This window comes from Pezoporus wallicus, unplaced genomic scaffold, assembly GCF_028554395.1.
Source record: "Pezoporus wallicus isolate ANWC-B61680 ecotype Strahan unplaced genomic scaffold, APGP_CSIRO_Pwel_v1 contig_3817, whole genome shotgun sequence".
Classification (NCBI taxonomy): domain Eukaryota; kingdom Metazoa; phylum Chordata; class Aves; order Psittaciformes; family Psittacidae; genus Pezoporus; species Pezoporus wallicus.
The window spans coordinates 9,696,331-9,722,724 of record NW_026635157.1 but is presented as its reverse complement, the minus strand read 5'-3'; the positions used below and the strand labels follow the sequence as shown (position 1 = coordinate 9,722,724).

At 38.6% G+C, this 26,394-nt stretch overlaps 1 protein-coding gene across 3 annotated transcripts in view; it reads left to right on the top strand.

The window, feature by feature from the left end:
• The window catches only part of ENPP1 (ectonucleotide pyrophosphatase/phosphodiesterase 1), a 54,314-nt gene that overhangs the window by 14,019 nt on the left and 13,901 nt on the right, over positions 1–26,394 (top strand). For 2 of the 3 annotated variants that reach the window (XM_057408550.1, XM_057408567.1), the window contains exons 2-16: positions 2,385–2,457; positions 3,955–4,071; positions 6,607–6,732; positions 6,897–6,957; positions 11,783–11,880; positions 15,032–15,111; positions 16,463–16,582; positions 18,359–18,468; positions 19,701–19,766; positions 20,067–20,139; positions 21,801–21,909; positions 22,155–22,286; positions 23,920–23,951; positions 25,085–25,212; positions 26,090–26,159. In XM_057408550.1, the coding sequence (XP_057264533.1) occupies positions 2,385–2,457; positions 3,955–4,071; positions 6,607–6,732; positions 6,897–6,957; positions 11,783–11,880; positions 15,032–15,111; positions 16,463–16,582; positions 18,359–18,468; positions 19,701–19,766; positions 20,067–20,139; positions 21,801–21,909; positions 22,155–22,286; positions 23,920–23,951; positions 25,085–25,212; positions 26,090–26,159 (1,395 nt within the window). The remainder of the gene's footprint in view (positions 1–2,384; positions 2,458–3,954; positions 4,072–6,606; positions 6,733–6,896; positions 6,958–11,782; positions 11,881–15,031; positions 15,112–16,462; positions 16,583–18,358; positions 18,469–19,700; positions 19,767–20,066; positions 20,140–21,800; positions 21,910–22,154; positions 22,287–23,919; positions 23,952–25,084; positions 25,213–26,089; positions 26,160–26,394) is intronic. The other variant, XM_057408559.1, reaches the window with a different exon arrangement.

The following is a 26,394-nucleotide window of genomic DNA, read 5'->3' as shown; positions in this document are numbered from 1 at the left end:
TATGGTCTGGATAGGTGTATTCTTTGCTGGGTTGGAAGCTGGCTAGATGGCTGAACCCAAAGAGTGGTGGTATATGGCATCACATCTAATTGGTGAATGGTCACTAGTGGTGTCCCTCCTGGCTTGGTGTTAGGGCCGGTGTTGTTTAACATCTTCATTGATGATCTGGATGAGGGGATCGAGTGCACCCTCAGTAAATTTGCAAACGATACCATGCTGAGTGGTGTTGATCTACGGGAAGGCAGGATGGCTCTGCAGGGGAATCTGGACAGGCTGGGTTGATAGACTGTGGCCCCTGGTATGAGCTTCAACAAGGCAAAGGGCCAGGTCATGCGTTTGAGCCACAATAACCTTGTACAGTGCTAAAGGGTTGGGGAAGAGTGGCTGAAAAGCTGCTCGTTGGAAAAAGACCTGGGAATGCTGATTGGTGGCTGTTGAACATGAGCTGTCTTGTGCCCATGTAGCCAAGAAGGCCAACAGGATCCTGGCCTGTATCAGAAATAATGTGCCCAGCAGGACTAGGAAAGTGATTGTCCCCCTGTACTGGGCACTGGTGAGGCTGCACCTTGAATCCTGTGTTCAGTTCTGGGCCCCTCACTAGAAGAAGGATGTTGAGGTGCTGGAGCAGGTCCAGAGAAGTGCAACAAAGCTAGTGAAGGGTCTGGAGAACAAGTCTTATGAGGAACAGCTGGGGTAACTGGAGTTGTTTAGTCTGGAGAAGAGAAGGCTCAGGGGGACTTTATTTCTCTCTACAACTACCTGAAAGGAGGTTGTAGTGAGTTGGGGGTTGGTCTCTTCTCCCGAGTAACAAGCAATAGGACAAGAGGTAATGGCCTCAAGCAGCACCAGGGGAGGCTTGGATTGGATATTAAGAAAATTTTCTTCACCGAAAGGGTTGTCAGGCATTGGAACAGACTGCCCAGGGAAGTGGTGGAGTCACTGTCTCTGGAAGTGTTCAAAAATTAATGCAGATGAGGCCCTCAGTGACATGGTTAGTGGTGGTCTTGGCAGTCCTGGGGTAATGATTGGACTTGATGATCTTAAAGGTCTTTCCCAGCCTATTTGATTGTATGATTCTATAATTTACACTTCACAAATCCAGAATATCTGAATTGCAATGCTGTACATTCCAGAAATTGCTTTCTTGCTGTGTTTGTTAGCTGCTTAGTGAACAAAACTGTCTAGTGAACTGTATGCTTGTTAAAGCCAAGACAAATAGTTTTATTTACTGAAGTGGTCACAGTCTTTAAGCTTGAGAAATAATTGGGCTTTTTTTAAAATATGATGTGGCAAAAATTCATCCCAACATGATTCAGGCATTGTATTCATGACTCAGCAGGTTTTTTCTGATGGGGAGGAGGAATAAAGGGAGAGACTTTGTGTAGGCATGTACAAAAAAAAATCGTTGAAATATTGCTTGAAGGCAAGCTTTCCTCAGAAAATGATGACTAGGAAGGCGGTACATACATTCCCTCCTACCTGTATCTCTCCAAATACTTCTGAATAAGAAAGTCTTCATTATTACAGTGCCTTCTCTTTCAGGTCTTTTGGCAAAGTACTGTATTATCTTCTACACTTGAATAGAATAGGCATTATAACTGCACTGTTGGCTTTCCTAGACTCTTTAATTATTCTATATGCATTGATAGTACATGCACTTTTCCTGAAGAGTTTATGAACCCGTTCCAGTACTTAAGAGGTTAAAAGGAATCTTTCCCTGTGTATGAGTAGGCATTAGGTCTTGCCCTAAAATGCTGTGTTAAGGACAGTATGGTACTTGTTTGATAACACTAATGCATTCAGAATCCAAAATAAACATGGCCATACTTTCTGGTCAGTGTCAGACATTGTGGTCAGTCTAATGTGACATCCCACAGTTGCTTACCATGGGATGGACCAACATCTAGTATGAATTGGATACTAGGAAGTGGGAAAAGGTTTTCCTGGCTAAGAAAATGTTAAGTATCACTTAAGGGCTATGCTTTCTGTAGCTTGTGGTCAATGGCAAAGCTTCACCTTCTTAGAGCACCCTAGGAGGAGGGAAGAAGCGGAGCAAAGAATTTTCTATGAAATTGATGTGTAACAATAAACAATTTACTGTTCATTGGAAGCAAGCACCATTGTGTCTACAGTAAGTAACTTTATAAAAAATTAAATACACAGGCCCAGTCCTGGGAATATCCATGTTTGTGCAGCAGTAATTAATTGCAAGCAATGTAACTACTCGTGCAAGTGAAAAATGCGTGTAAAAGCAATGAAATCAGCCTCCTAATCTGCATGTTTATCAGTTTGGTTACATTTATGTAGCATTCTAGAGAAAGTGAGGGCTTTCAAAAGCATTCAGTAGTCACTTCAGATTACCGTCTTTTTTTTCTGTCTCACAGGTACTCTGTGTTTGCATGTTAACGACAATCCTAGGATGTATATTTGGCCTGAAGCCTAGCTGTTCAAAAGATGGTAACTAATTTGCCTTTTATGTAGTAATATTTCTGAGCAATTCCTTTTTGGTTTCTTTTTTATTTGTTGGGTTTTGTGTGGTGGGTTTTTTTTTTGTTTGTTTTTTGTTTTTGTAAATTAGTCTTGATATTATCAGAATGCTACCCTTTCTTGCTGCAGGAAGAGGATGGGATGCATTGCTGAAAGCAGTTTCAGTTAGAGGGAAATGAAAATACCAGGAAATAAACCTCAGGTGTACTCAGTACTTGTGTGTACTCACTTGAGAGGTAAACTGGCGCTCTGTGTGTGGTCTGGCAGTTTCCACATATCCCAGCAGTCGCTGTGGTGATGTCGCATGGCTGTCTTTTCTCAGTTCACCGTAAAAAAAAAAAAACCAACCAAACAAAAACCCCAACCAATAACTTCTATTTCATGTTGTCCTGGAACATTTGTTTTTCATCTTTTCCAGTCAATGATGGTGAAAAAGTTGTTTGGTGTTTTGTTTCCATTTTTTTTTTTACTGTTTAGAATTGTAGTCTGAAAATGTTCCTTGTGGAATTCCTCTGGCTGTTTTCTGTCCTGAAAAATGCATGCTTTTTTCAATGATGAAGTTTCTTCAGGTGGAAGGTTACAAAAGATATGTTAAAAAATCAAGCTTCTCTTCGGGAGCAGCTATGTAGAATAATTTTAAAGTTGTTTGACAAATAGTCCTACACTGATATTTTTTTTCTTTTTTTTTTTTTTAAACTAAAAATCAGGTTTTTAATTTCCTACTACAACTTGTTTGAAGTGTTTTTCCTCATTTTGTTACAGCTTTGCAATACTGGCTCATTATCGCATTTTTCTAATATCACACACCTCAAGTTTGTATCTGGTTTGGAATGACCCTTCCTGTGTCTTGAGATAATACCTTAATTATTGTACAGTGGGATGCAGAACTGGGGCTCCTTCAGCTCCTCTGATTTGTATGAGGACAGACATTCAAACAGGGCATGAGCATGTGGGAATTGCAAGCATAGCTAATGCAGTCTAGATTCTAATTAATGTTCATTTATAGAAAGTGGAACATTTATCAGACATGAAAATGAAGATCAGTGCTCTCTGTAAAAGCATTTTACTATTTAAGGCATCCTTACTGAAAACCTGGGTTTAAAGTTCCTCTGACAGGTCTTCCATATTCTGAATGACACTTTTTCTGGTGATACAGAGAGGCAGGAACAGTTGCAAATAGAATTATAGTGTTTTGTTTCACTTCTCCTTCCAATAATGAAACACCATGATCCTGCTAAAGCAGAGCAGAACCCTTTGTTCAACATGATGAAAAAATAGTTTTGTTCAGTAAGAAGAGGAACTAAATGGTAAACTTTTCCTTTGGCTGTTACTGTGTTTTGCAGCCATCCTGTAAGTTGTGTGGAATGACTATCTGTGTCATTCCACATGCTGACTGTATTAATTTCTTTCTGCATGTTGACTGATGTGGGCTCAGCCACTAATATCTAACACTATTCAATATTACAGTGAAAACCTGCAAAGGTCGTTGCTTTGAAAGGACCTTTGGAAGCTGCCGTTGTGATAGAGATTGTGTCAAGCTTGGAAACTGCTGCTTAGATTACCAGGAAGCATGTATACAACCAGGTAAGGATGGAGAAAAGTTGTGGGGGTGAACTCTCCTGTTCTGTGATGTGGGACAGCTCTGTGTATGAGTATTGTTGTGATCCAGTGGCCATGATCCCTGACCACTTTCAGACAGTGAATGCAAAGGGGAGCTGCTCATCAGTGGGGTGTTTCTGACCGGTGGTCTCCCCCTCCTTGTGCTCTCTCAATTGCAGCACAGGTGAAGTTGCAGTGGTGATGGTGGTGCTGGGGACTCCTATGGAAACATCAGGGCTCTGGTGCAGCTGTTGTACACGAACAAAACTTGTACTTTATGCAGCTGGACTACATAGGAGCCGACATAGCCAGTCGGCTGGCTTTCTTATAGCTCCTAATGGGGGGAGAGTCTGTGAGGGACTGTACTGCTGCTCTCTCGTTTGGAAAGAGGAGAACAACTGTAACTTGAGGTCTCAGCCAGCTTTTTGTTCTCTGTCTGGGGGTGAGAGAACAGTGACCTGCATTGTCCCTGGCACTGGGGACAACTCCTACATTCTCAGGCAATCCAGGAATAGAAGTGCATTCTGCATATTTTATCTTTCTGTCATCGCCTGCGTGAAAAAGGGGAAGGACAGAGCAGCTCTGTGAAAGCTGCCATCTCTCCTTATCCAGCTACTCAGTCCTTCTGCATTGTTACTCCCCAGCTTGAGTGTGAAGCAAAGGTCATGTGCTGGCCTCTGAGACAAGGCAGGGTGACAAAATGGATTCCACTGGTGGAGAATGATTGTGAAGTGAGAAGCAGTTCTCATGGTTTGCCAGAAAGTAAAGGTCAGATAGGCAAAGGTGTGAAAAGTACCATGGAGAAACTTGACAGGGAAAAGTGTTAGTGTGGGTAGGAACACTAAGAACAGAACCTGACTCTTTTTTCTATTTTAGTTTTGCCTTAGTGCTTCATATGCAGCATTCTTTTCAGTTTATTATCTTTCTTCTCACTCCTCTTTACATGTATTTGTAAAATTTATCAATGTATTCTCATCCTAAAATTAGAAATTCCACTGTTGACTTTTAAAACCAAATGAGGAAACTAGGCTTAGATCCCCAAGTCAACTGACTGTTATTGAAAGATCTAAATTCTGTAAAGCTTTGAGTTTATGGAATAGTTGCGTGGGATTTGCTCTCCACTGTGTTTTATTACACCACTCTCTCTCAACCTAAGGAATTCTTTAAAACCAAACTGGAGAGTCTGTCTCAGCAGTAAGAATGGGGATTTATTTTGTGGTGGTGGTTTGTTTTTCTTGTGTGGTGGTTTGGTGGTGTGTTTTCTTGTTTGTTTGTTGTTTTTTTTTTTGTCCTTTATTTAATTAGTCTTAACATCAATGGAGAATCAAATTCTAGTTTACAAATAGTATCATGTAACTAGAACCATAACAGATTATTCGCTTTCCCTCTCTCTCTCGCTTTCCCTCTCTCTCTCGCTTTCCCTCTCTCTCTCGCTTTCCCTCTCTCTCTCGCTTTCCCTCTCTCTCTCGCTTTCCCTCTCTCTCTCGCTTTCCCTCTCTCTTCCCTCTCTCTCTCGCTTTCCCTCTCTCTCTCGCTTTCCCTCTCTCTCTCGCTTTCCCTCTCTCTCTCGCTTTCCCAGAAGTAAAGATTTACTGACACTGGTAGTTATTGAAGTTCAGTATTGCTGAAAGTGAGATTAACCACCTGGGAATACTTGTAGGGATTTCTAGTTGCTAGTCATGTATGAAAATCGGTGATTCTACTCAAACATCTATGTTTGGATTCCGCGTCTCTAAGATCTTCACTTAAGCATTCACTCAGCTGGTAAATTCATTCATTTTTATCCTCCTTGACTGCAAAGGCTCTACATGTGTTTACAACTGCTAACAAAATTATTATCTTCAAATTATACCATGTATTGGAATATTCTGTTCAGAAAAATCAATATGTATTAGGAAAAAAGTCTCAACTAAAAACAGCAATGAAGCTGAAGTCAGAGGTCTTCCTGTGAGCTTATGTGTATAGTCTCAAATAGTGGCAGAGTGATGCTTATACCTAAGACGTGCTGAAAAAAGTTGGGAGTGCCAGATGGTGACTGGTAAAAAAAAAACAAAAACCAAAAAGTCAGTGCAAGTCAGAATACTGCTTCTCCATATTTTCTGGGCATTCCAAATCTAGATTCGTTTGTTTTTTATCTGGAGGAGTTTTTTTGGGGAGTGTCTTTGTAGTTCACATTTACCAAATTTAACCCACATAAATGACCATATTTGAAAGGATTCTTTCTGATCTGTGGTATTGATAACCATGTGCTGCATAATTGTATTCAGACAGCTACACACTTGGATTATTTAGCCAGGGTGTTGAACTAGACATTTGAAGGTCCCTTCCAACCCAAACTGTTCTATGATTCTGTTTTCTAAAGTGCCAAAACTTGCAGTATTACCCATGCATGAGATACCCTAGGGTTGGTTTTCAGTAAGCATGCATTTGAGATGGAATTTAACATGATTCAGTTAATGAATTCTGCATTTAGACCGGTATTAATCATTGTGCCGTCCTTCTCTCTCATCTGTTTTTTAGCCCACATATGGACCTGCAATAAATTCAGGTGTGGAGAGAAAAGGCGACTGGAATATCATTGTTCCTGTTCAGATGATTGTGTGGAAAATAAAGATTGCTGTGTCAATTATCGTGCTGTCTGTAAAGGTAAATATCCTCAACAAGTTCCTACAGTCTCTCATATATGTACCCATATTTGTTTGAAAGGAGCAAGGACATAATGCAACTTCAAAGCATCCAGTAAAATGAAAAAAAACCTTGCATTTATCTATGAGAATGTACTGTCTTAAATCACACTCCTTTGTTTTAAGGAGAGGCAAGCTGGGTTGAAGAAGAGTGTGAGGACATTACTGAACCTCAGTGTCCAAAAGGGTGAGGATATTGTATATTTGCATAGCTCTGCTCTTTGCTTATGTTTCATTTTTAAGATTATTTTCCCTAATGTGTCTTCCTGGGACCTGCTTGCCTTTCTTATCATGGTGAAAGCAGCTGTCAGACAAAGGACACCTGTTCAGCCAGCATTTGGTAGCACTTGCTAACAGATCAGGTTGCTCCATCTCAGCAGCACTCCTGTATCCCAGCACTTGCTTGACTTGCAAGACATGCCTGTTACTGAACCCTGCTCTTTCACAGTTGCGTGTACTTTGGGCAGCTCTGTCTTGTGCCAGCCTCATTATTGTCCTACATGTGCTCCAATACCCTTTCTCCCAAATATTTTGGGACTCGACCAGCAATCTCAGGCTCCAAAGACTGCTTCCCTCACAGTTGCTTCTGAAGACCTTTCCTTGCCTGTTCTAGCCCCAGAGCTCCAGACTATGGGCAGATCACTGTCTCAGTTTCATCAGCAATATTTGCAAGCCGTCTGAACAACTTTCTTTTAAAAGGTGTAAAATGCTATGGGATCCTTGTATTCTCTGGCTTGGCTCCAAATTGGGCCTGCTCCTGCAAGTTATGTATACACTGTGTGAGAAATGACTCATGTAGATAATGGCATCAGCTCTCAGGCTCAAATAGAACAGCAAAGCTCCCAGCCAGGAAAAAAGCCTGTGTTTCTTGTACTGTTTTTGCTGTGAGATCTTTAACGTTAAAGCTGAAGTTGACTGCAAGCTATGATTTTTTATGTATAAGTTCTATTAATAGAAGTGACTCTTGATTGGAGATGTTCCACTGGAAAATAGCTTGTAGATATGTTGTGGGCATGAGTTGAATTCAGTTATGTTCATGTCTGAGAAGTGTCAATAAAATCAAAACTATTTTCATTTTGATGATTTTGAAATTATGGTGTGCTGTGGATATTTCCAGTAAGGTAAAACATTTCAGCCTGTTCTTATAACAGTACTTTTTTTTTAAACTTAAGATATTTAAATCATGCTATACTTATTCATTGGGGTTACAATACTATCAAACAAAATACACTTCCTTTTGGAATATTTTTATACCAAATGAGTACTCTTCATTCTGATTCAGAGCAATAACACTGGCACTCCAGAGCCTTCACCAGGACAGAAACTGGAGCTTCTGTGCAGCTTGGAGTCCAAGTCCCGGATAAGTCTCCATGTAGGAGGGAGGTAGCCAGGTGCTTCTGGAAGCTTTTGTCATTAGCTCCTGTTCTGGGGTCAGGGACCATTCAGGACTGTTTGCTGGGAGCTGGCTCTAGGATGCTGATATCCCTAACACAAGATCGGAAGTGTTACTCCCAAGGGGTGGATAAGCAAGCAAGAGCCTTGTGCAGATTGAGCAGCTCCTGTTGATTAACTTGGTTTTTAGGGCTTATTGTTTGTTATTTCTGTTCAGCCCATGAAAAGAATACGCAGTTACTCTACTAAAATTATTTTAATCCTGGCAAAACCAGAAGTGTTGCAATAAAACCCAACCCAGGGAAGGGCGATGTCTGGTCAAAGTTGAATTGAGCAGTGTTGGCCAAAGCCTCATCTCAGGCTCTTAGCACACAAGCTTCTCCCAAAACGAACAACTCTGTAAATAATCCACTTCTTCCTATGGTGGGGTGGGCAGGAGTGCAGGTAACTAACACAGTGCTCATTTTCAGGCCTCAGGATAGCAGTTCTGACTCTGTACATATTAATGCAGCATGTTTTGTGGGTTAAAATTGCTGGTTTCATTCCATTTTGGGTTTAGTTGCATTTGCTCTTGTAGTGCAGAATAGATGAAAGACAATGCAGTATTCATTGAGGTGCTTAATCTGGGAAAGCCCAATAATTTCAATGAGACTGATCAAATCTTAAAGTGAAATACACACCTAAATCTTTCCAAGACTAGGCTCTGTGTTGTTGAATAGGATTATACAGTTAATGGGCTAGAAGATTTCAGGAGTGATCTAGTTCTTTCCACTGGTCTAAGAGTGAAATAATACTATAAGAATTTAAACCTGCTTTGGCAGTTTACCCTAGTGCTTAACTAGATGGTTTTCCTTGGGTTTGATTATGTTTCTCTGTACCTTAAGGCTCATGCTATTTATTCTGTGTTCAGTAAGCTGGAAGAGCAGCTGATTTGTTTCCTCTTTGCAGATATTTCTTGTATATTTGAAGATTGCTATTACACCTCATGTTGAGGCTTTACATACATTTACCAGAAAAGAAAGCTTTGCGGTTTTATATAGGCAGTAGTGCTTGGGATAAGAAGTTTTGTGCAGTATGTCTAGCTTTTCAAGGGGACTTTCTTCTTTCTTCCATTTCTTTCTTCTGTTTTTTTTTTCCTTTAATTGTGGTCTAACTTGCCTGTAGTAATGCAGGTCAGCTTGGCAGTGTGGTCTGCAGTTCTGGGCTCTTGATCTTCCAGGCTGGTGAACCTACTAGACCACAGCAAGCCTGTGTTTCCTGCACTTAGTTTCCATAGAAGCCAGTTTATAGGAGTGGATAATTACCACTGCATTTCCTTCAGTTTGGAGTCAGGATGTGACTGTGGCATACATATTTATCCAAGAGCTGTGAAACACCCTTGTCATACTGTTTGGACACAGCCAGCATGAATCACAGGTAGAAACAAAACTTGAGCCTCCCAGGCTTGCTTGTTCATGGTGGCACGTTTTTGAAGCAGCAAGTGTAACCTTGGCTACTGACAAGAAAACGTCATGGAAATTGCTGATATATCTCAGAACTGAGCTCAGGTCAGTTTGCCAGGGGATTTTACTTGAAGCTGTTCCAAAGAGTGCAGTTCCGCATTGTCTGTCATGCTTTGCTTCCCTGAGCACAGGGCAGATCATTTAAGTATATGAGTTTCAGCATGTGTAGAGTATAGAAGTGAAATGGCCAGTCTCCCTGGTTGTGGCAATGGTCTGTTTTGCCAGGTTTAATATTGCATGTGTGAGGGGTTCAGTAGCTGGATTTGCAGACAAGCAAAACATGTACTTAACAGTTGGTTTACTTGTAAATGCCAAACCAGAAACAGTTGCGTAAAGTGCCTTTCTAAGGAGTTGGTTTTGGTTTTTGTTTTGAAGTTAGACTTGTCAGAATGTAATATTGAAAAGTTTGGTTTATTGCAGGAAACTTCTCAATGAAGGTTTTGAGATTTTTGCAGTGGAGGGAATCAATTTTATGGGGGGAGGGGTGGCAGAGAAGGCATTTGCAGAAGTTGCAGCAATCGGAATCTGTGGTACAAACAATACTTGTAATATGGGTGAAGGCAGTACGTGACGTTTTCCCTACTGTTTTCTGCCGGAGGACTTTGATCTGAATGATCTTGGTCTGAAGATCATTCATTTCTTCTTCCCCACTAACTGCCTTTACTAAGATTTTTCAAAACATAATATTACATATACCATAGAAATAAAAAGCAGTCTGCAAACATACTACCTTGTTTTATTCTGCCTGGGCTGTAGGGTAGGTTATGTAATGATTATGACTAATTAAAGCCTTTTGGCTGAACTGTTGTCCACATTGTTGATTGAAATTTTCTTAAGATAGGCAACCAAAACATGTCTGACTTATCTTCAGTTTAATATGTCATGTTTGACTGAACTAGGAGAAATAGTTCACTTATAAATGACTGGATTTTTTTTTTTTTGTGGGGTAACTCACTAAAAAAAATTGTCAACACTTTATAAATATTTGTCTTCTCACTGTTTTGGGAAACTGAAGTGCAACAAAGCTTTAAACATTTTCATTTTACACTTTGTAAACATAAAAAGGAAAACTGAGCTTGCAACTGGCATATAAAATACATTCAATCCTTTGATGCGAATCTGTATTTTCATTGTTTTTTGCTGCACTGCAGTTATTTTATTTTTTTTTTGCAGTCTCCAATGTTTTCATATCTATGGGTCAAACATAGGGTAGTTTTTCTATGAGGAAGAAATCACTGGTGATTATTCCTGTTCGCGATGGGATTTTTTAAGTATTTACAGTTGGAGAGAAATCGTTGAATAGGGCTGAAGCTGGAAGCAAGTCAAAGCTGGAAAACATAGGTCCTGTAGGTCCTGAAAGGGGAGAATTTATTATTGCTAGTTCCAGTGGAATCGCTTCTGAAGTTCTGTCAAGTTCCAGACAGAAATACTACTGCTACAGTGTTCCAGTCATAAGGCCACATTTTTCAGTGTGGAGGTTGGTAGTACTTCTGGTAGAGTAATCAAGTTCTTTCTGGTTAAATAATCTTTATAAGATAAAGGGGAAAAATCTGTGTTATAGTTGCTGATTTAATGAATCCTGTACATGAGACTTTGTTACTTTTTTTTTATGCACTGTGTATGTACATGTAAAAAGGTAACTTCTCCCCCTCTGCCAGGTAGATCATGAATTTTTCAGGAGCAAAAAGAATAAGGGAAAGCCATGGCTTCACATTTTGCTCTTTCCCTGCTTTTACCTTGGGGTGGGAAGCAGGGTTGGAGTGGTTGAGTGTTGCTCCATTGGGACTGATTTCAAGATCAGGAGTTCCAAACCCACCAGGCAGATTGCATGAACATCTTGGCTCATTTCTTTATGAGTGCTTGTGAAATCAGGCTCTGTGCATGTAATCCTCAGCCTTTTTGGGTAGGGTTGCTACACCAGCCTGTGAGGTGAGGCACTAGGTGGCTGGTCTGCTCACAGCCTGCAAGCCTGCCTGTTTTGGAAGATTTACTTCCTTGGTCTGATTTATAGTCCCATAATGAGCATACCCACTACGTGAGGGAAACTTTCTTGAAATAAGTGGTTGGAAATTACTTCTTGGAGTCAGTCTTCTAATACTTCAATTTCTGCTTGTTCAGATTTACCAAATCTCCAGTGTTACTATTTTCATTGGATGGCTTCAGAGCAGAATACCTGCAGACTTGGGGCGGACTTCTACCTGTTATTAGCAAATTACGTGAGTAGCTTATTTGTCTAAGCAATATGATGATATCTTGTCTGAAAAATCAATAGCAGCTTTGCTTGCTCTTTAAAATCCTCACTCTTCCTCCATGGAAATGGAAGTTGATGCTCTAAATAAGTCATGCACAGAGAATTTGAGGTGTGGGAGGGTGGAAGGTCAAAAGATAGGAGAGGGCATGAGGAAAGGGCGCTTTGGATTTTCATTGAAACCTTAAAAATTACTGAGAAGCCCTTCTCTACTTACGAGGTGGATGCTTTTTGCTGTGAGTTTTTCTTCAAAATAGAAGTAGACCCACTTTTTACTCTGTATATTGTCTCGTATTCAGATGGAATAGCTTTGGAAAATGGTAAGCAAGGTAGAAAGCATTTGATTATGTTTGTAAAAGAGAAGGAAGAGATTAGGAATAGGTGATATAGAAGGGCTGGTAGAAATGTGCTGAATCTGAGAACCTTTATTTAGCAACCATTTGCAGAAGAAATGAGAGCCTCATAAGCACATATTTTTTTCCTAGCTTTTGTAGTGTCTTACTTAACTTTCCTAGAGTATAACTAACTTTGCATTTTGTGTCTCTGTTTTGGCTGTGGTCTATAAAGAACTGATGGTATTTCTTGAATACGCCAATCTTCTTGACGCTCATAAATTACTACATGGGGTGACTGGCTTCAGTTTGGCTTAAAAATAAATTGGTAAAAATACTTGCTTTTTGTACAGTGGTTGTTACAACTTGACCTGTTCCAGAGGATAACAACTCACAGATGTATTTGAGGTTTTAGCTTTTTTTCATTTTGATCCATGTTAGAATAATACAAGGCATTTGAAACAATTTCATTAAATATAGTTACAGAAGAATTCTGTTGAAGACTTCTTGAGCACTGCAAGAAGAGGCTGGCCTTTGCAAATGGTTATAGCTCTGGCTGCAGTACAAGATAACAGTGCCACAAAGCATCCCTAGGACTTCCAGGCTGTGACATCCATTTATACATGTGAAGCTTCTGCATTCTTTGGACTGGATGCACTACAGTGCAACTTCTGTCTTTAATTTCTATAATAAACTTGTATTTCTTTTTCCACTGAAACCATGATAAATTCTGACCACTAATAAATACAACTAACATAGCAGCTTCTTCAATGTTGCTTTACTTCTCCAGAACCATGGAGTTTTTGATGGTCAAAACTTGCATTTTTAAAGGATTCTAAAATCAGAATGGCTAATACAGGCTTTGGACATGGCAAAATAAAGTCTTGTCTGGGGGAAAATATTTCTGCATTATGTCAACAATTCTACATTATGCTGGAGCATGCTATGTAATCTGATAAAAGACATTTGTGATGGGATATACTACAAGATCTTCAGGTCCCCTCCCTCCCTCCCAGTAAAATGCTGGATGAAAAGCCCAGATAACACAAGCTTTCTTCAGCAAGAGAAAATCTCATGAATGAAAGTTGGTGTCAGTGGTATGCATATCGCATGAGGCTCGGGCATGTGGCTTCAGATCTCAAGGCGCTTCATGTTCTATGTGTCTAAGCACTGAAAATGGTGGAAGGAGTCATATTGTAAAGAAACATTGCTACAGTACTTTACTGTGCAGGAAAGGGTAATGAATCTCTGGTACACAAGTGACCATAATGGATAAAGTGCTTGACTAAAATTGAATCTTTTTGGAGTTCATAGTTATCCATTTTACATGTAGATGTTCAAAAAGAGACCATATATGAATGCCTATTTACAAAGAAGTGAACAGTTACTTGCATTAAGTAACTTCTCAGACTGCCCAGTTCTTTATTAAATTAGAGCCATGCTAAATCTGGAGCTTTTCTTTAAAACACTTGATGACAAGTCCAGCATTCTGTTAGTTAGAAATGTTCCCATTATGTAGTCCTGTTAATTCAGCCATGCCCACAGTGAAATTCTGTTGTCTCCTTGAATAAATCTTCGTAACTTTTTAGCAAGCTTTATTACGCACTCTCTCTCTGCTACCTGCTGAAAGGTGGCAATTCAGCGTGGAGCTGAGACGTAGAAATAATGTGTATGTATGGGATTGAGAGAAGATGTTTTCATATACTTCTTGGCTGTGGTATCATAAGTTTAAAATAAATCCTTCTTTTGTCTTAAGTTGTCTTTAACCAAGGCAACAAGAAGAAAGATAATGCTTATGGAAATTCCCAGCAAAACCCCCTAGGACGTTGGCCAAGCCAAGTTTTTAAGCACACTTTTCTCTTACTTTAAAAACAGTAGGAAAAAAACCCCGAAACAAACCCAAAACCCAGCTTCCCACTTGCCCCAAAGGAAAACCAAAAAAAAATTCAGAAAACAGCCTTAACAACAGATTTAGAAGTGGTTGAAATGTGTCAAGTGTATTGCAGTAGCAAAAAGGGTACAAAGGACGATTTGAATGCATATGTGGAAAGGAATGTCTGTGTAACTCGAGAGGATTTACTTTTCCAGCTTCGCTTCTTTATATGTTGGTCAGCTCAAACTGATGATTTCAGCTGAGATCTAATCCAAAAACCCTAATGCCATGAGCTCAAATTGCCCTGATACAACACTTTTTTTAGCAAACCTTGCATTTTTATTTTCTTTGTATTTTATATAGTGGCCCTATGATTTGTATATCAAGATAAAGAAAAATTTGAGATCCACCCTAGACTAAGAGTTGATTTTTATTAAAAAAAGATTGCAAACTGCTAAGTAAACAGTGATTTGATAGGTGACTGAGAAAGCCAGGGCATCACTGTGTTAGCGTCCACTTCATCTCTGAGAGCACCCAGGGTGAAGTAGCTAGTTGGTCTCAAGCTGCAGACTTGACTTAGCGCATACCTTGGCAATTTTGGAGGGTGTGATTTCTTTGATAATTTGTTTTTATCTATGCATGTTTTTCCTAAGGACTGTAGGTTTTGCTCATATGACCACTGAAGTCAGTCATTAGAAGTATGTAAAATTTGTATCATATCCTTTTAGTCAGCTTGTTAAATGGATATAGAAATAAAAATGAAGTGTTAACTCCTAAACTTTGAAGAATAAAAATGTTCTGGAAATATTTTTTTTTTTCTTAATGGATGTATATCTTCATGCGAGAAACTTGCAAGGGTTCTTAGAGGCTTTTATTTCTGTAATTTTGCTGGTTTTCTTTCTTCCTCTCTGTAGAGAAATGTGGAACATATACTTCCAGTATGAGACCAGTGTATCCTTCAAAAACCTTTCCCAATCATTACTCTGTTGTCACAGTAAGTATTCCTGTGTATTATGTTTTGCAGTATTGAAGAGACTGTTCATTATCAAGTTGTCTCCAAGGACATGATGTATTTTTTACTATTAAAATAATAGGATTTCCCTTTAGAATATGAAACGAATTATAACTGATAAAGACAGTCATTATATAAAGCTACAACTCAGTGGTCAAATCTAATCTGATTAAGTAATCCAGTGCTTCCAAGACTAGCTGCAAGAATTCCTGTATAGGTGGAAGGACACATCACTTTGCAACTCCCCACCTGTGTAAATATTTCCACTAAATTACATCTCAGGCTCTCTCTGAGAGAGCAGCCGGACTCCTTTGCACAGCCACTTTTGTTCCACTTCTTTAAGGTAGCTTGGCATGATGCAAAGAAGAGTATGAAATGAAAGGCAAGATTTAAACATCACATTGATACTGACTCTGATAGAGTGTATCCAAACCTGGATAGGAATGTCACAAAGCTGATCTTGTAAATTTATCACCTTCTACATGTAGTTAAAAAAAGAAACAGTGAGGTTTTCAACACTGAATGCAGGGTTGGATTCCAGCATATTCTTCTTAGTTTCATATGTCAGACTACATTCAGTCAAATATGATGATCTACACCTTCTTTTTGACTTAGTTTGTCAGGACTTCTGATAAGTGAGGAGCACAGATTCAGGAATGAGATGTTTAAATATGTAATCCTCACAAATATCCATTGTTGAATATGCAACTAAGAGGCATTAATCATGCCCTGCAGCCATGTGAAAGTGCCCCTAAATACAGTATAGAGCTTTGTCTCAGCTCTCCAGGAGTGGTGTTTATCAGGGTCCTAATAGTGATGATGTTACATGCTTTAAAGTAAAAAGGAGCCAGTCTCCTTGAAGGCAGAACACAAAGTCTGTTTGAAACTACCTAATATCTGGTGCCTCTGAGCACTTTTACTGCTTATGTAATGGCTTTCGTCTGCTGATATGCAATTCTCCTTTGAAATCTTGGTTTTGGCCATGTGATGGAGGTTCAGCAGAAGTAGTTGCTTTGTCATTGGTACTAAAGATAAAACAAATGTGTGAACTAAGAGGTTGTCTTTCAGTTTGATCCCAGAACAAGTTTCTTGCCTTTTTTATATTTTTTTATTTTTGGTTTTAAATCTCACTGAGAAGCAATTAAGAATTGTAAGGTAGGACTTAGTGGCAATGGTGGGTGATGCTGTTAAATTTGTTAATTTGAGGTACTGGTAGAGTGGAAGTCACATATAGATTATTCACTGTACATACTTGTCTAACGGACATCTGTTTATATAGGTGGAAGGTTCTTTTTCTTTATAACACTGTAACAAGGTATACTTTCAATTACAGGGTCTGTATCCTGAATCTCATGGTATAATTGATAACAAGATGTATGACCCCAAAAGAAATGCATCCTTCACCCTTAAAAGTGAAGAGAAGTTTAATCCACAGTGGTACCAAGGGCAGCCTGTAAGTATTCATACACTGCTGAGAATGTACATTGGCCTGTTGTTATGTTACTTAATATCACTTGGATGCATAGTGATGTTGAAAGAGTACAGAGTCAGCCAAGAAGCATTACTCAGCATGATTAGGAACTGCTATACTAGAGCAGCAAAATGACAAATGAAACAAAGTGCAGCAGACTTTATTGAACTTAAATGTAATTTTCTTTAAGGAGAAAACTTGCTTTAAATAACTAATAAAGATACCAGATTTTGTTCTGGTTTTAATATGAAGTGGACTTGCAGTTAATTTTTCTGAGGAAATTGACAAACAAATTAGTTTTAGTAATCATAGAACCATAGAATAGTTAGAGTTGGAAAGGACCTTAAGATCATCTAGTTCCAACCCCCCTACCATGGACAGGGACACCTCACACTAAACCGTATCACCCAAGGCCTCGTCCAGCCTGGTCTTGAACACTGCCAGGGATGGAGCATTCACAACTTCCCTGGGCAACCCATTCCAGTGCCTCACCACCCTTACAGGAAAGAATTTCTTCCTTATATCCAATCTAAACTTCCCCTGTTTAAGTTTTAACCCGTTACCCCTTGTCCTGTCACTACAGTCTCTAATGAAGAGTCCCTCCCCAGCATCCCTATAGGCCCCCTTCAGATACTGGAAGGCTGCTATGAGGTCTCCGTGCAGCCTTCTCTTCTCCAGGCTGAACAGCCCCAACTTCATCAGCCTGTCTTCATACGGGAGGTGCTCCAGTCCCCTGATCATCCTCGTGGCCCTCCTCTGGACTTGTTCCAACAGTTCCATGTCCTTTTTATGTTGAGGACACCAGAACTGCACACAATACTCCAGGTGAGGTCTCACAAGAACAGAGTAGAGGGGCAGGATCACCTCCTTTGACCTGCTGGTCACGCTCCTTTTGATGCAGCCCAGGATACAGTTGGCTTTCTGGGCTGCAAGCGCACACTGAAGCCAGCTCATGTTCATTTTCTCATCAACCAACACCCCCAAGTCCTTCTCTGTAGGGCTGCTCTGAATCTTTTCTCTGCCCATCCTGTAGCTGTGCCTGAGATTGCTCCGACCCAGGTGTATCAGTAGTAGTAAAGGTTTATGCTGTGCCCAGATTACTACTAAACCTAAAAGATGCGTAAAGAAAATGTTTCAGTTCAATCATACAGCTATGGCAAATTTTCTGATACCATCAAGATGAAGTGGCATGGGACAGTTTGGGTGAGTGCTAACCTGAAGAATAGCAAGAAGTAACTGGCAAAATGTAAAATGATAAAACCAGTAACTATTGTAACTGGTTTTAGTAATGTGGGTGGACCAATTTTTATTTTTTTTTGGGGGGTGGAAGTGTAGACTTTGCAAGCTGCTGAGAAGTGGTTTGCACAAGTGAGGCAGGAAAACATGCAGAAGGCAGACAGAAACCTGCAAATCTTGAGATCAGCAGTAAAATGAGAAGAGCTGACCAAAGTCCTACTTTTATATTTCAGAGTATGTGGGACATATGTCCTCAGAACATTCCTACCCCTTCTTACTTCACTCTTCACTGTTCTTAAGACATTTCCCCTACCTAGGTCTGTACCCAGCAGAAAGGGCGCAAGTATTTGCCATAATGAATTAGGCTGCAAGGTATATCTGGATTGCAGATGACATGCAAGATTGACTGTATGGTGTCCTCTACTTACATTTTTAGGCTTTGGTCTGGTGGTAGTGCATTTTCTTGCAGTTACTTGGTTAAGTTAGTGACCTGCACTAATGATGGTGATTGTTGTCCTGCAGATTTGGCTAACGGCTATGTACCAAGGTTTAAGAGCTGCTACGTTCTTTTGGCCTGGGTCAGATGTAGCAGTTAATGGAACCTTTCCAAACCTGTATGAAAAATATAATAGGTATGTAAATTCCTGTGTCTTGGATTAATATTTTACTTAAACTGTTGCAATAGGATGTACACCAGAGAAACCATTATTTCCCCTTCCACCACCCTGCTTTTCTAAATAGCTGTATGCAACATGTAAAAAGATAAGATGCAATTAACTTTGTTTCAGTATAACATAGATTCTTGTCTAATCATTTTGTCATTGCTCAGCAAACGTTTTAAGGAAAGATGTGGAAAATCAGTTTTAAAAGCAGACAGCTTTGAAGCTTTAGTGCTTTTCTGTTTCTACTTACGAACATCTTTTGTGGGTGTGTTTAGAGTCATTCAGCCCAAATGTCTCATACACTGAATAGATCATGGATTGTCATGATATTGTCCATGAAAACTGAAGTAATCTGAGGTAAATTGTTCCAATGTAAAATTACTTTCATTGCAAATTTTGAAAGTATTTCATATTAAGGCAGTCATATTTTAGTGATTGCTCTTCACTGCAGCTAAACCTTTTCTGACTAATGAAAATTCTAGATAAATCTGTCTATCACCTTTTATTTAATAATCTCAAAACTCGCCCAAGAAATCAGGCTTTTCACTTTGATCTTCCTAGGATTATTTCCTATACTCTTCTTATAGCAATCAAATTCTGATTGTCGCCTTAGATCTTTTTTTTGTTAGGAACTTGTACCTCATTACTTGAACTTGTATGGAGTAGCTGAATTACTAATTTTGTGGGTGCCTCATCTTGTTCTAGGTCAACATGCATATTGTTGGTCTCCTTGATATAGAGCATCTACTTTGTGACATAATTGAGAACTTGTATTCAAACTGTTTAAACATTTAACAAAACAACAACAAAACTCATATCAAAACCCAACCAGCCAAACCCAACAACAAACCATCCCCAATCTGAAACTTTTTCAAAATATAGTACAGGAGTGAAAACTTGCATATGATTTTGCACCTCAAAGCCAATTATTCTCTTTGTATAATAAACACAATACTGAGAGCTTTATTCTAATCACAGTACAATCAATGGGGATAATATTCAAGGGAGCTTTAGATCAGGCCGTTAACTTCTGTAGACTCGTAGGCAATTAGAATAAACTTGCATCCTGCTAAATCACCATTAATGGTGTCTAGTTGAATTAAAATTTCTTTGCTAAAGTACATTGACTTTGTAATGTGTGACTAAAATTTTTTAGCTTTTGGAAGTGCAAGGTTGGTTGATCTTCTGTTGTTCTGATACAGCTCAATCCCCTTTGAAGAAAGGGTGGTAACTGTTCTCCGCTGGCTGCAGTTACCTGAAGATGAAAGGTACATATGCAACTGCAAATTCCCGTTCAAGTGGTGTTGCAGTTAATCGCTTTGTAAATATTATTTCTGCTTCAAACAGTATCTTATACAGTATTCTAACAGAGTTAAAGTATTTAATGCAAGCCTGTTTCTATGACTGAAATCTGTTATAATTAAGTTACATTTCTCTATTTCCCTTTAATGTGTCCTTCCTCTGACAGTGTTGTTTCCAATATTTGACATCCATTGTTGAAATATAATCTCTTCAAACTGTCTCAACGTGTATGTAAAATATGACATTTTTGGTACTGTTTGATATAGACCACACTTTTACACTCTGTATTTAGAAGAACCAGATTCCTCGGGCCATATGTTTGGACCAGTAAGCAGCGGAGTAAGTAGTTTTGTAGTTTCTTAATTTTCTTATTTTTTTAAAATGTGGATCTTTGCTCTGACTCTATAATAAACTTTCATGATTCATGTCAGGTTAACCAAAACCGTGTTCAGTATGCTTATGAGGAAAAAGAATTGTGAATAGACAGTCCATCCATAATTAACACTGATATCAAAGCATGTAATAAACAGCCTATTTAGTAAGTCTAACTCCTATTTTATTTATTTCAATAACTTTTAAATTGCAAAAGCATTTTTTGATATGTGTTGTATGTAGTTTTATCTATTGTTACTAATTCTTTATGTTGATTTGGGGTGGGGGAACCACAGAAAGTTTGTATACTTTCAATTTAGCAAGAATAGATTTTTATAGCAATGGTCCAAATTTTGGTGGTTAAGCATTCATGTTATAGTTGTCATTTGTTTTCCCACAGTCTCTGTACAAAGGTTAGGTGAATATTGGTCTTATCTCCCTGTGGTTAGATTTTATATGTTCTTGGAAAGAGGGTGATAAAAGGGATATTCACCCCATCACAGTCTGTGCTGTACCTACTTTATAAATAAGAATGTTTTTTGAGACAGCTACTATTTTCAGAACTGCTAAACAGCACTACCTTTTAATAAACCACAGTGAAAAATGCAAAGGAAAAAGCTCCTGGAAATTCAGGAACTTTGTAAAATTCTCTTGTCTTGAATGGTCAGGAAGTTTGGGCATCTTAATCCGGTATTTAACCTCAGTGGTGACAACAGTAGAAACCTCTTGCCAATTTCGAAGGTATTAATGGTTACTGTTTCTTTAAGGAACTGAAAGGTGAGTGTAAGTGCTCAGTGAAGTATCAGACAACTAATTAGAACTGCAGTATAGGGAAAGCGTTGAAATTGATTATAGTTTTCTTTGACTAATAAGTGGATCTGAAGTTCTGTATGTCAGGAATGCTTTGGAGAAAAAGATCCTGAGGGTTTGAACATAGTCTCCCCAGGAGCATCTCATCTTTGTTCACATAAACCCAGACAGCTTATACAAGTAGCATAATGAGGTAACAGAATAACTTAATTAAAAAGTACTTTTTTTTGGGCACTGTTTACTTGGCAAGTATTCAAAAGTAGCTCCAGTGGCTGTACCTGTGCAAATGAGCTTGAACGCCAGACCCCTGATCATGAACAAGGCTAGGCTGGTAGTTTGTTCTAGGCTTTTTCAGTCCCTTTAAAATAATTTGAGACTGATATCCAGTCACAATTTCAAGGACAGTTTACTCCAGGGTTTCTCTCAACAGGGATTCTGAGGAAGAGTACTGAGGCTTGGCTTCCTCTATTCTCTTCAGCCCTCTGGTGTTCTCCCATCAGCATCTGCACTCTTAGGCAAGACATTCCATGTTGCTCTTGGTTGTACCCCTCATAATGCAATAAACATCCTTTATTTCATACTTTTAAAACCACCCAAACCACCCTCACTGGCTATAACGTGGGAGTTGCTGCAGTTTTAGGTCCCCTGTGTCCTTCATACATATCTGGACTGCATCTAGCTTTGAAGTCTGTAAGAAGAGCTCCTTGTTCTTTATTAGCACAAACTGTTACAGTTAAAATTTATTCACTCTCTAGAAATAAATTCAATTCTTAATTGAAGTGTTAACACTTACTTTACGTTCCAATTTTGCCCTACAGGTCATTATGGCATTACAGAGAGTGGACAACATAGTAGGGATGCTGATGGATGGTCTCAAGCAAATGAACTTGCATAAATGCCTGAACATTATTTTCATATCAGATCATGGTAAATTAAATTTTATAAAATAGATCAGAATTTAATACCTGCTTTTATAATAATATTCTGAGTTTATACTTGCATGTTTCTGGCAAGGTTAATGATGCAGCCAATACCTGTAGAAATTATGCTCTGTACTATCAAGATCATGCAAGAGATAATCGGTGTAGGTGAGAATCAGACTATTTTGGCCTCAACAAGGTTTTTCTACACTGGTATTCCCATTTTAAAATGAACTTTATTTCCCTTTGCAGGGATGGAAGCAGGGAGCTGCAGAAAAACAGCATATCTGAACAGCTATCTGGACAATGTTCAAGATTTCATGGTAGTACCTGGTCCTGCAGCTCGCCTAAGACCTAATAATGTTCCAGATGAGTATTTCTCTTGTATGTAATTGCTAAACTAATTTTTGTTACTTGGTTATACACTTTTGTACTTTATGAATACAGTCTTAGGATTCATATATTCCATTGGTAAACCTGAGTGGAGGTCAACTAGGTACAACCTGGGTAATGATGAAGAGGAAATAAGAAGTAGTGCACCTGTGTTTTTTAAAGGCTGGGCTGAAAGTTCATTTGAATCCTACAGGTTGCTTTTGGTGGCTGCCTCGGAGTGACCAACTGCAAATGCTTTTGCCTTGTGAATGGCATTCCTTTGAACTAGATCTTCGGTGCTCAAGACAGCCCAAAAATGCCCCCCTCATGTTTCACCTCATTTTCTGATTTACGAGTTTATATATGAATTTGCTGTATTTCTGTCTTAAAGGAATGTTAGACTGTTACTATCTTTTACGTATAAAAAAAAATGGTCAAATGGCCTGACAGCAGCTGAGTAAACTACACATAAGCATAAATAAGAAAATAAGCCTGAATAAAAATCAATGAATGCTTTAAAAATTTTAAACTTTGATTCATAGAATTCTAGAATCACAGAATGGTTTGGGTTGGGAGGGAAATCAAAGATCATCTAGTTCTAACCCCCTTGCCATGGGCAGCAACACCTTCCACTAGACCAGGTTGCTCAAAGCGTCATCCAACCCATGCAGTCTCATTTTAGATGAACACTTAATGCCTGCTGGTTTTAATACTTTTTAATGTTGGATACAGGTGTTCCCTTCACACCTGATAGTTTTTTTTTTGTCTATCTAGGTTATTCTTCTCCATGCCCTTTAAAAGTTGTAGACCTCAACCCCAGTGACTTTAAGTCCTGTTTACTTTATTGCTTGATGCTATTCCAGATTGGTTTAAATGTTTCCTTGGAGAGATGGGAGTTCTCAAATGCAGTTACAGGTTCTCCCTGGAGAAACAAGTTCAGGAAGAAGAAAAGCAGAGCATCTCCTGCTTTTGAAATGTGCACTGTTTTCACGAAGGAGCATAAGTTGTCTTTGTAAAACTGCATATATCTATGTAGGAGTTATTAATAGTTTCCTTGCCAGTGTGATCCTTTACATGCTTTGAGTATCAGACTCAGGACAGAGTAACTGTGTGAAATGTAATGGGCCTGTGTTATACAAAATGTCAAACTAAATGATGTAATGGTCCTTTTTGATTTGAGTCTAAGTATCTGGATCTCAGCCAGCTTGCACTTGGCTATCTTTCTAAGGATGCTTGCCAGATAAAACTGCTGCCCTGGTTGTTATATTTGTTTCTTTTTGCTTAGAAGTTTATTAGCAAGAAGGAAAAACCCAGCTTGGTTAGTGCAGCATTTAGTTGCCTCTTTTGTGAAAATGTACTTCTTGGATTATTTTTCTAACTGTGGCTAACATAGTTTAAAATTTTAAATCTTTCAATAAGTAAGCAAGGGGAGGAGAACTGTGAACTAGAAGCTCATAAAAGCAGTAGCATGACAGTTTAGTGATTGTTTTGTTCCATGTGGTTTTCATTCTGGAAAAATAACTTCTTATGTCCTGATTTTTTTTGAAACTCAAGCCAATTATATGATGTGATGGGAATGCTTTCATTTTACATCTGATTTTTTTTTTTAACTTAGGTGTCTAATTCTTACATATGATTCTTCCAGTTAATTATGAAGGCATTGTCAGAAACCTCACAGTAAGTGTCTTTGTGTTTGTTGTTCTAGCTTAATTTCTATTGACGTTTACAGTATTTTATATCATCAGCTGTTTGCTGGGCTACTTGCATAGCATATGGACTTTGAATTGGTGACCTTCCATACGCAATGCAGTTAACAACAAATGTAGTTCCACTCAGGGGAAGGTCAAAGTTGAGTAAGGTGTCATATGGCTTTTTGGTTGTGCATTAACTAGGGTTTTGTGCTCAACTCTTTTCACTAACTGTATCATGTTGCTCTTCAAACTGAGAACTTGTGTATCTGGACCATACTGGCTGAGGGCCAAGTCAGTGTAAAGCTCAGCTCCATTTCCTGGACAAGCATGAGATTTTCTTGCCCACACCTTTTAGATAAACAGCTTTGAGAGAGGTTATAGATTTTTTTTCCCTTATTTTTTTTTTTTTTCCTTCATCTTCAGAAACTTGCTTTTCTGCTCTATACCTGTTCTTAATGCCTGCACCACAATCAGTTTGCCACTCGGTTGTGCAGACACTGCTGGTGGTGAGAGCAGTGCTGTTTGTATAGATACTTCACTTTTCAAAAATTCCAATATTACAGTAGAGGTTTTTGTTTGGTGTTTTTCTTTTTGTGTGTGTTTGTGGGTATTTTCTTTTTTTTTTTTTTGTTTTGGGGGTGGTTTTTGTTTTTTAAATCATTAATGGATCTTGGTGGAAAAATCTATTTGTCCCTGAGGGATCAATCTGAAAACCCTTTGAATGTCTGTTATTTTCTGTATTGCAGAGAGGTAGAATTATTGCAGTGGATAGTCTACAACTTGTGAATGTATCATGATGTTCATATTTTGGTGTAAATCTTCATTAATTCTAATCCATACTGTTTGGTTCTGTATAATTTTCTGTAAAAAAAGAAGTTGTGTCCATAATCCAATGTAAATATTATTCCAATAACTACTGAATGCAAAACCAGACAGTATTTGTTATTTAAATGGTTATTAGTCGTGTCCCCAGACCATAAGAATCTAAACCTGACAGAGTCCTGTTGTCCTTAGTGGAAGTTATTGCAGGACCTTTGCTATTGAAGTGCATTGTAAGAACTGTTCATGACATAAGCAAAAGTTTGGTGAAGCATACATTTTATACGTTAAATTTTTCAGTGCCTAGAACCAAATCAGCCTTTCAAAGCTTACATGAAACAGATGCTACCCAAACGTTTCCATTATTCATATAATGACCGGATTGAACCATTGCACTTCTATTTAGACTCCCAATGGCAGCTTGCTAGGTAAGTTACAGTTTTCAGTACTTGATTATACAGTAAATAATTTAATAATTTCTTGTTTTCTCATAGCATTTCTCTTCCAAATGCTATTCTCTTCTAATAACTATCAGTGATAGCTATTAAAGCATGGTATTCTTGTTTGTCATAGCAAAAGGACATTGCAAAGAAACAGTGCATACTTCAAATGTTAGAAACTTTTTCAGATACTTGAGCATGCCTTGCCATGCTTTAGGAATTTTCAAAGTGAGTGTTGAAAGCTAAGCATGTGCTTAATTACTTAGTTGAATCAGTCTTTTGAATGATCCACTGGAATGTATTGAATTTACTGGGCCTGCTATTATTAGTTACATGTTCTGACCAATGACTTTACAAGTCCCAGAACAATAGCATCTGCTATAATAATATAATTTTGAACACCTCTGTTCAAAAACCAAAAGGGTTTCAGTCTGCGTATTCAGTAAGTCCTGTTGTCTAACACTGTGAGCATGTTTTTATTAAAAACCAAAGAAATATTAAGAATCTATTTGTATGAAGTACTGTGAAGTTCTGTTACCTGAATGACAGTGAAAATCTGTTACCCTAAGAACAAGCATTTTGCTTATCTGTAATCTGATATTTGGCTTTAAATTACTCTGAACATTTGCGAATTCCAAAGGGATAACATTTGCTGAGGAAACTATCTGCAGATAACATTTGCAGAAGAAGTTATTTTCAAGGCATTCTTTTCCAGAGCTTTCTATTCTTTCTAAAGACTTTCTATTCCCTATGGACAAGCCTTTAAGAATCTTTAAATAGATACATGGACAGTGCATTACTGAATGCGGTTTATACTGATATGATTTATAAAGTGTGAGTTACAGAAACTGTGAATTTTTAATAGGAAACCGCTTGAGATTAAAAGATGTACAGGTGGATTCCATGGTTCAGACAATCGCTTCCCCAGTATGCAGGTGAGACTTAAACTTACGCTAGCTCTTATTTTTAGCTCCTTTTATTTCCGAATGTTGTGTTTGCTGGGTGTGAGACTTAAGTTTTTAAAGATATGTAACATTATTCCATCTGCAAATAAAGAAATCAAGCATTTGTAGCATTCCTATTACGATGTGCTGGGTAACCAACAGAGGGTGGGATTCCACTGTCATAAGATTTGGGCAAAAACCCAACAGGACTTACCCCAGAGATTTC